This window comes from Oncorhynchus keta, chromosome 35 (genome assembly GCF_023373465.1).
Source record: "Oncorhynchus keta strain PuntledgeMale-10-30-2019 chromosome 35, Oket_V2, whole genome shotgun sequence".
Classification (NCBI taxonomy): domain Eukaryota; kingdom Metazoa; phylum Chordata; class Actinopteri; order Salmoniformes; family Salmonidae; genus Oncorhynchus; species Oncorhynchus keta.
In genome coordinates, this window is record NC_068455.1 from 74,977,303 (window position 1) to 74,987,473 (window position 10,171).

A 10,171-nucleotide genomic window follows, 5' to 3' on the forward strand; every position below is an offset into this window, starting at 1 on the left:
TTAAACCTGCAGGGTTAATTTAAACCTATAGGGTTCATTTAAACCTGGTTCATTTAAACCTGCAAGGTTCATTTAAACCTCAATGTACAGCCTGTCCTTCTCTTTACAGACAGGCAGTTGCATTATTTGTGACTGACCGGCTCAATCTTATGCATCAACTTTTTTTTTAAATTGTGTTTTAACATTGGATAAAAGTGAAAATTCAGAGCTATAAAATGGTATACCATACACTAAAGTTGAGGAACAATGGGAAAGTAATTATGTTTTGGAATTTGATAAACTTGTGACCTCACTTCTGAGAGAATGGAGAGAACAGCTAATTAATCTATTGTATGAAATTACAGTGTGAAGAGCTCGCATTGTTGAATTCAACCCAGGTTCGATCCCAGGCTGTGTCGCAGCCGGCCACAACTGGGAGACCCATGAGGTGGCTCTCAATTGGCCCAACGTCATCTGGGTTAGGGGACGGTTTGGCCAGCCAGGATTTCCTTGTCCCATCGCGCTCTAGTGACTCCTTGTGGCAGGGCGGGCGCCTGCAAGCTGACTTCGGGCACCAGCTGGACGACACATTGGTGCTTCTGGGTTAAGCGAGCAGTGTGTTAAGAAGTAGTGTGGCTTGGGGGGGGGGGATCTTATTTCGGAGGACGCATGGCTCTCAACCTTCGCCTCCCCCGAGTCCGTAGGGGAGTTGCAGCGATGGGACAAGACTAACTACCAATTGGAAATCACCACGAAACTGTGGAGAAAGAGGTAAAAAGTACAAACAAACAAAAATAATTAGACGTCAATTGTGCTACTTTCGTGTATCCCATTTACAGCGCACAGTGGAGGGAAAGTGTACAGACACATGCTACTAAAATGTTGCAGATTGGCTTCGGCTTAAAGCTTGACAATGAATAACCAATAAACAAAACTTGCCTGAGAACACCATGCAAAGGAGAAACATGTAGGTCTGTTAGAGCAGTAGTCTAGGCTGGCTACTCATCTACAAGACATGTAGGTCTGTTAGAGCAGTAGTCTAGGCTGGCTACTCATCTACAAGACATGTAGGTCTGTAAGAGCAGTAGTCTAGGCTGACTACTCATCTACAAGACATGTAGGTCTGTTAGAGCAGTAGTCTAGGCTGGCTACTCATCTACAAGACATGTAGGTCTGTTAGAGCAGTAGTCTCAGCTGGCTACTCATCTACAAGACATGTAGGTCTGTTAGAGCAGTAGTCTAGGCTGGCTACTCATCTACAAGACATGTAGGTCTGTTAGAGCAGTAGTCTAGGCTGGCTACTCATCTACAAGACATGTAGGTCTGTTAGAGCAGTAGTCTAGGCTGGCTACTCATCTACAAGACATGTAGGTATGTTAGAGCAGTAGTCTCGGCTGGCTACTCATCTACAAGACATTTTGAGTGCAACATACAACAATGCTGCATTCAACCGTACAGGATTCAACCGTACTGGATTCAACCGTACAGGATTCAACCGTACAGGATTCAACCGTACTGGATTCAACCGTACTGGATTCAACCGACAGGATTCAACCTGTTAGAGCAGGATTCAGGCTGGATTCAACCGTACTGGATTCAACCGTACAGGATTCAACCGTACTGCATTCAACCGTACTGCATTCAACCGTACAGGATTCAACCGTACTGCATTCAACCGTACTGCATTCAACCGTATGGATTCAACCGTAGTTCAACCGTACTGCATTCAACCGACAGGATTCAACCGTGCAGGATTCAACCGTACTGGATTCAACCGTACAGGATTCAACCGTACAGGATTCAACCGTACAGGATTCAACCGTACTGGATTCAACCGTACAGGATTCAACCGTACAGGATTCAACCGTACTGCATTCAACCGTACTGCATTCAACCGTACTGCATTCAACCGTACTGTATTCAACCGTACTGGATTCAACCGTACTGGATTCAACCGTACTGGATTCAACCGTACAGGATTCAACCGTACAGGATTCAACCGTACAGGATTCAACCGTACTGGATTCAACCGTACTGGATTCAACCGTACTGCATTCAACCGTACTGCATTCAACCGTACTGGATTCAACCGTACTGGATTCAACCGTACTGCATTCAACCGTACAGGATTCAACCGTACTGGATTCAACCGTACAGGATTCAACCGTACTGGATTCAACCGTACAGGATTCAACCGTACAGGATTCAACCGTACTGGATTGTTGGCGTGATGGTTTGGGGATGCTTTGATGTCTCAGGACCTGGATGACTTGTCTTAATTCTACAGGAGAATGTCAGGAAATCCATCTGTGAACTGAAGCGCAGCTGGGTCAGGCAGCAAGGTAATGATTCTGTGGATCACTAAATGTGTCCCAAATGACACCCTATTCCCTATTTTAGTGCACTACTTTTGACCACAAGCCCATCGTTCTCTGGTCAAAAGTAGTGCACTGAATTGGGAATAGGGTGTCATTGGAGAATGATCCAAAACACAAGTCTACATGAAAATGGCAACAAAAAAAGTCACACATTTGAAGTTTTGAAATGGCCTAGTCAAAGCCCAGACCTAATCCAGACCTAATCCCAATTGAGATGTTGTGGCAGGACTTGAAACGAGCAGTTCATGCTTGGAACACCCCAGAAATGTCGCTGAGTTAAAGCCCTTCTCCATGGAAGAGTGGGCCAAAATTCCTCCACAGCGATGTGAGACATCAACAAATACAGGAAGTGTTGGAGTCATAGCGGCTTAAAAATGTGGCACAACCAGTTATTGAGAGACAATTACCTTTTCCACACGGGAGCATTGGGTGTTGCATAACTTTGTTTATGAAATATGTAATTGTTGTGTTACTTGTAACAGTCAGTATACAAACAAAATATATGCAAAAGTAGAAAAAGGGGCCAGATACTTATGTAAATAAATGTTGTCACTTTATGTTCATGCACCACTCAAAGCAAATCTACTACTTTTATTATTCATCAAATACAGTCAAATGCCGTCATATCGTCAAATGCGAAACATATTGTGATATGATACTACTCTTCAACGTAGGTTTTTCTATTTTCTATCGTGTTACTGACTAACTCTTTGTCGCACTGCTTTGCTTTATATTGGCCAGGTCTCAGTTGTAAATAAGAACTTGTTCTCAACTGGCCTACCTGGTTACATAAAAAAATATATATAAACTGATATCTTTGTCATATCGTCCAGCCCTACATTACATCATGAGGTTCTCTTGGAGATTTTTATTTATTTATTACAAACATTACTCAGATTTTTAGATCACATATACACTGAATCAGAATCTCATTCAGTGTCATTTGAAAAACAACACTTTTTAATTCACTAGACCTGTCACAAAGAACATGAGTTAAAACGTCAGTAAACCGTGGAGCAACACACGGTATAAAACACAGGTATACAAAAGCCATGCTTAGACAGGCAGACTGAAGTGACTCAGATCTGATTTGTTTTGGCATATCTGATACACATCTGATCTCTGCAAAACTGACTAAACCATTTCATAGCTTGATTCATAGTAATTGAACCTCAACTCACACATGCCCATACACGCACACTCACACTAAAAAAAACTATCCACAGTAAAAGATCCCTGAGGTTATTCATGACGCTGCTCAGTGTATTAAATTATACTGTCTGTTAATCCCGTCGGACCAAACATCTAAGATCTCGCTCCAGGTTTCCCTGGGTCAGGGGTTAAACATGATAATGAACCTACATTTATAGTCTCTTCAGTCTGTCCAGCAGCTTGCTAGACCTGACGTTCTAGCTCAGGGGTGGGCAACTCCAGTCCTCAAGGGCCTGATTGGCGTCACACTTTTTCTCCATTCTTAGCAAACGCTAATGAATCAAATTGCATTCTAAACTGATGATCATGATTAGGGCGGCAGGTAGCCTAGTGGTTAGAGCGTTGGACTAGCAACCGGAAGGCTCCAAGATCAAATCCCCGAGCTGACAAGATAAAAATCTGTCGTTCTGTCCCTGAACAAGGCAGTTAACCCACTGTTCCTAGGCCATCATTGTAAATAAGAATTTGTTCTTAACTGACTTGGGAAGGTTAAATAAAAATACATTTGGTGATTATTGGAGTCAAGTGTGTTAGCTGGGGCAAAACTGACACCCATCAGGCCCTGGAGGGTGAGGTGCCCACCCCTGAGCGAGAACGTCAGGTAACATTGAACATTCCAAAAACAGACAACCTATTTTGGGCAAACCTCAGTGAAGACCAACTGTGTCCCGCAGAACAAAATACATTTGATACCCCCTGCCCTAGGATCAGCTTTCCCCCCCAATCCTAACCAGGGGAGTTCGTTCTGGCCAAGGTGAGCCCATCCTGGGCAGAGTCCCTACAGGAGTGCACCTGGGTCTGGAGGAAGCTCCAGAGATGCAGCAGGTCTGTGGGTAGCAGCTTGTGGAGGACCATGACACTGTGGTAGTGACAAGATCATGTAAGGGTTGCAAAATTTAAAAAAAAAATAATAATACTGGTTGTAGGATTCTTGGAATTTATTCTTCTTCTGTCATAATGCCATGAATCTTCTAACCAGGATTCCTTATAAAATACAGGGAATTGTGGAACTCTAAAAGTAGTGCTGTATGCAAAATAGACAATGTACATTACACACTGGACAGAATACATAGATTGCACGTGACCCATGTCATACACGGTACCAGTCAAAGGTTTGGTTACGACATGATTCCATATGTTAGTCCATTAGTTTGTCTTCACTATTATTCTTCAATGTGTAAAATAGTAGAAAATAAAGACAAACCCTTGAAGGAGAAGGTGTGTCCAAACTTTTGACTGGTACTGAATGTTGTACACGTCTCGTACAGCCAAAAACGTAACACACTGGTCCTTACACATCCTGGCGCACCTGACAGAGCTCAGCTACTTGTTGCCGTTTAGGTGTTTGTTAGACATGGAAATGAAAGAGTACTTTTACCTGTTGAGGTAGTGACAGGGGTGGCGGGAGGGAGAGTACTCCACAGGCATGAAGCCAGGATGGTTTCTGGCTGATAGGTTAGCTGCCTGGAGAGAGACGGAGCAGATAGAGGGGGAAGAGTAATGAGGGAGAGAGAAAGAAGGGGGGGGTATCATTTTGTTACATTTGCTTATGTGAGTTTGTCCATTGTGGTGAGCATCCCAAATGGCACCTTATTCCCTATATAGTGCACTACTTTATACCAGGGCCCATAGGGTAGTGCACTACTTAATACCAGGGCAAATAGGCACTACTTTGACCAGGGCTCTACGGAGGAGTAGGGTCCTGGGGCGGCAGGTAGCCTAGTGGTTTAGAGCACTGGATTTTATTCTTATTCGGTTACTGGTTTGGACCAGTAACCGAAAGGTTGCAAGATCAAATCCCCAAGCTGACAAGGTAAAAATCTGTTGTTCTGCCCCTGAACAAGGCAGTTAACACACTGTTCCTAGGCAGCCATTGTGAAGTAAGAATGTGTTCTTAACTGATTTGCCAGGTTAAAGAATGTTGTGGCTCAAGTAATGACTGCGTCTACCTGTATATTTCTAAATGACCAAATATGATTGAAATGACATTTTTTTGCACGCGATGGTGATAATCAGTATAAAACTCATCCGATCAACCAAAGAAGTCACCTGTGCGACCATGCCGACGTAGGCATCGTCAATGGGGAAGAGAGGCACCCTGGTGGAGGCGTGGAGGAGAAGAGAGAGGGCATCTCTGGAGAGGAGGTAGCCCCCGCCCCCAGCGTAGGGAGGGTAGGGGCCAAGGTACAAGGAGTAGGGGACGTAGTACTTATTCCACCATATACGCACAGGATAGGTTTCCACAAAGATACGTCCCATGTAGAGAGGCTGGGGAGACCCTGTTCCTCGCTCTGTTCCTTGCTCTCTCCCTGCCCCTCCCTCTGTTCCTCGCTCTCTCCCTGCCCCTCCCTCTGTTCCTCGCTCTCTCCCTGCCCCTCCCTTTGTTCCTCGCTCTCTCGTTGCCCCTGGTCCTATCACTCTCTTCATCTCAGTCCCCCTCCTCATCCCTCTCCCTCCCCTTATCAATGTCTCTCCCCCTATCTCTGTCTCTCCCTCTTCTTCTCTCCTCATCCCCGTCTCCCTGTTCTGTAGGAACCCCACCACTCTCTCCACATCCACGTAAACGTCATCGTCCCCCTTTAGAATATAGAGAACGGTTGTAGAACACTCCTGGTGGAACCAGTTCCAGAACAGAACTTCTTTCAGAGTCACATTGAAAAATGATTCTCGGAACTCCCACTGGAGAATGTCTCCGTATCTCTCACTCTCCTCCCCCAAATCTGGGTCTCCCCCCTCCTCCCCCCTGTCTCTTCCCAGGCCCAGTAGAAACACCCTCCTCACGCCCTGGCCTCTCCACTCCCTCTCCCTGCCCCAGGTGGCTCGTATGGCAGCCCGGCGGTCAGAGTTGGCAGGGTGGGACTTGATTGCTAGGAGCAGAAGGATGGGGCTGGCTTCAATGTCATGGTTGGAATCAGGGTATAGGGACCAGGGGTTGGGTCTGGGGTGACTGGGTCCAGGGTTCAATTTGGAGTTGGGGGGATGGAGGAGGCAGCAGCGAGGCCGTCTGAGGAGGGGGTAGGAGCGGACATGTCTGAAATGTAGGAAGACCTGGTGCAGCGCAGAGGGGCTCTGGGGACCATTCAAAGAGCTGAAGAAGAAGCAGAAGTAGAAATGATCATGAAGTCATGATTTATTTTATATCTGTCTGTCGTATCACCCACCTGTAGAGTAGCAGCAGAGCCAGGGAGGAGGAAAGACACAGGACAACCAGTCTGGAGACACCAGGCCTTGGGAGCAGTATCCTAATACAGCCTGGAGGGAGGGAGGGAGGGTAAGGGGAATGGATTGTGGGAGAGAGGGATGGATTGAGGAGGTACTAATATATACATATATAAACACACACACAAAAGTATGTGGACACCCCTTTCAAATGAATGGATTTGGCTATTTCGGCCACACCCGTTGCTGACAAGTGTATAAAATTGAGCACACAACCATGCAATCTTCACAGACAAACATTGGCAGTAGAATGGCCTCACTGAAGAGCTCAGTGTCTTTCCAAGTGGCGTCCTATGACGGTGCCACCTTTTCAACAAGTCAGTTCCTCAAATTTCTGCCCTGCTGCCCCGGTCAACTGTAAGTGCTGTTACTGTGAAGTGTAAACATCTTGGAGCAACAATGACTCAGCCGCATAGTGGTAGGCCTTACAAGCTCACAGAACAGGACCACTGAGTGCTGAATCATGTCAAAATCATCTGTCCTCGGTTCCAAACTGCCTCTGGAAGCAACGCCACGAGCTTCATGAAATGGAATGTCAGTTTAGTTCCTGAAATGGATTTGACCCCAACCCTAGGCGAGTCCAGTGAGATATCATACACCTCGTTTCCTGAACCGGTCAAAAATGTATGTCGCAAGTCATGACTTCACAGGACTGCCACTTGAATGTAATTCATTTTTTAATCAATGCTTTTTTTTTGTGGCAGAAATGCCTTCTGGAACATTTGAACTTTCATGTGCCTTAATAACAAACGTATGTTTTTCAGAAGATCAGAGTTTTGCGACGAAGAGACTATGGACATCACATGCCCCGCACAAAAGTCCAGGGCAGGACGGAAAACCGTCTCTCTGAATATAGATTCTTGTTCATTAATGTTTTGGACGGACCAGTCATCAGCACTACCTGCAGTGCCTTTATTCAAATCAAATTTATTTATATAGCCCTTCGTACATCAGCTGATATCTCAAAGTGCTGTACAGAAACCCAGCCTAAAACCCCAAACAGCAAACAATGCAGGTGTAGAAGCACATATTCAAATGACTCTCCTAACACACATGTTGCTGCTACAATTTTTTACAAGTTTTTTAAAATCCTGCTGCTTAGGCATTTTACCCCTGGTTGTATGGATATGGATAACTACCTAATCTATCATCAATATTGTTCTTGCACATAATGTATATTTTATTTATACGAAAAAATATCCAGGTAAATATAAAGTATTGTAGGCTACAACTTTTAGTCTTAATCTTTACTACACTACTCACTGTTTAGCACATTATCTCACATGTGAATACTTAAAGAGGTAGGTAGGACTGGTTTAAGAGGGTGTGAACAATGCTGAATGAGAGAGCTTTCCAGTAGGTACCAGAACATTCAAAGGCCATTTTCTCAAAAGTTGCCTTACAAGTTTATCCATTTTCGAAGCAGAATTACTTTCCCATCGTTCCTAAAAACAAAGGCAGTGTATGATATACCATTTTGTAGCTCTGTGTCTCTGCTTTTATCCAGTGTAAAAATTAAAAAATAAAATAAATAAAAAATTAAATGCACATGTTGCTACATAATACCGAATCAAGGTGTTCGGTCACATTTAGCCTACATGATGATGTAAAGTGGTTGTTTGGAAACGACAGTAGTTGCAACATAATGATGGCATCGAAAACACTATTAGCGCGCGACTTTTCTTTTTCTTTTAGTGGAAACAATATAGCTCAACAACGCAGCATTTGGCGACTTCAAACGGAATGAAGAGAGAAGAGTCCTTACTTTTGCGGAAGTGCAACGCTTCTTCAGCAATCGGTCGTCACAGCATACTAGTTATAAACCGCACTTATTTCTACATGTCTCTTGTTTAAAATGTGATTTTTAGACCTAACCTTAACCACACTGCTTACCTCATGCCTAACCTTAAACTAAAAGCAAAAACAAAGTTCATTCATTTGTAGGTTAAAGCCTACTTTGACTTTGACTGTGCTATCTAGTGGAAGCATCATTCATACATTCTCTTATAGCAACATTAAAAGCAGGATGAAACAAGTAATGTCATATGGTTGTATCATGATGCTAAACAGAAATGTTGAAATAAGCTAATTGAATCGCACTTACCCTTGGTTATCATCGTATGTCTATTTGGCTTGTCAAATGTCAACACTATTCCACAGCGACGTCGTTTTAACTCTACCAAAGAAGTTAATGATTGGCCAACTTCCTCTAAAATCACTTACCGCATAAGCTTTACACCGTGGTTTATACTGGCCTTAAGAGTGCAAACGAAAGTCGGGGAGGTGCATCTCTGACAGCCAAAGCCGGAGACTGGTGTGGTTTTCCAACAGCAAGGCTCAGTGCAACATGGCAGTGGTGCCATTGTTTATAAAACTCTTTGTAATGTCGAAATAAACAGACCTCTGTCTCCCATATCGCACACTCACAAACTCAGCAAAAAAAGAAAGGTCCCTTTTTCAGGACCCTGTCTTTCAAAGATAATTTGTAAAAATCCAAATAGCTTCACAGATCTTCATTGTAAAAGGGTTTAAACACTGTTACCCATGCTTGTTCAATGAACCATAAAGAATTAATAAACATGCACCTGTGGAACGGTCGTTAAGACACTAACAGCTTACAGAAGGTAGGCAATTAAGGTCACAGTTATGAAAGCTTAGGACACTAAAGAGGCCTTTCTACTGACTCTAAAAAACACCAAAAGAAAGATGCCCAGGGTCCATGCTCATCTGCGTGAACGTGCCTTAGGCATGCTGCAAGGAGGCATGAGGACTGCAGATGTGGCCAGGGCAATAAATTGCAATGTCCATACTGTGACACGCCTACGACATCACTACAGGGAGACAGGGCGGACAGCTGATTGTCCTCGCGTGGCAGACCACATGTAACAACACCTGCACAAGATCGGTACATCCGAACATCACACCTGCGGGACAGGTACAGGATGGCAACAACAACTGTCCGAGTTACACCAGGAACGCACAATTCCTCCATCAGTGCTGAGTCTGTCCGCAATAGGTTGAGAGAGGCTGGACTGAGGGCTTGTAGTCCTGTTGTAAGGCAGGTCCTCACCAGACATCACCGGCCACAACGTTGCCTATGAGCACAAACCCACCGTCGCTGGACCAGACAGGACTGGTAAAAGGTTATCTTCACTGACGAGTCGCGGTTTTGTCTCACCAGGGGTGATGGTCGGATTCGCGTTTATCGTCGAAGGAATGAGCCTTACACCGAGGCCTGTACTCTGGAGCGGGATCGATTTGGAGGTGGAGGGTCCATGGTCTGGGGCAGTGTGTCACAGCATCATCGGACTGAGCTTGTTATCATTGCAGGCAATCTCAATGCTGTGCGTTACAGGGAAGACATCCTCCTCCCTCATGTGGTA

General features: G+C 44.6%; 1 protein-coding gene across 1 annotated transcript; it reads right to left on the minus strand.

The window, feature by feature from the left end:
* Positions 1–2,922: 2,922 nt before the first annotated feature.
* On the minus strand, positions 2,923–9,364 carry LOC118374217 (N-acetyllactosaminide beta-1,3-N-acetylglucosaminyltransferase 3-like). The gene is made up of 5 exons (XM_035760590.2): positions 8,893–9,364; positions 6,731–6,821; positions 5,619–6,657; positions 4,948–5,033; positions 2,923–4,428 (listed from the first exon to the last, which is right to left on the minus strand). The coding sequence occupies exons 1-5, from the start codon at positions 8,903–8,905 to the stop codon at positions 4,296–4,298; spliced, it is 1,362 nt and encodes a 453-aa protein (XP_035616483.2). The 5' UTR covers positions 8,906–9,364; the 3' UTR covers positions 2,923–4,295.
* Between the last annotated feature and the right edge of the window lie 807 nt (positions 9,365–10,171).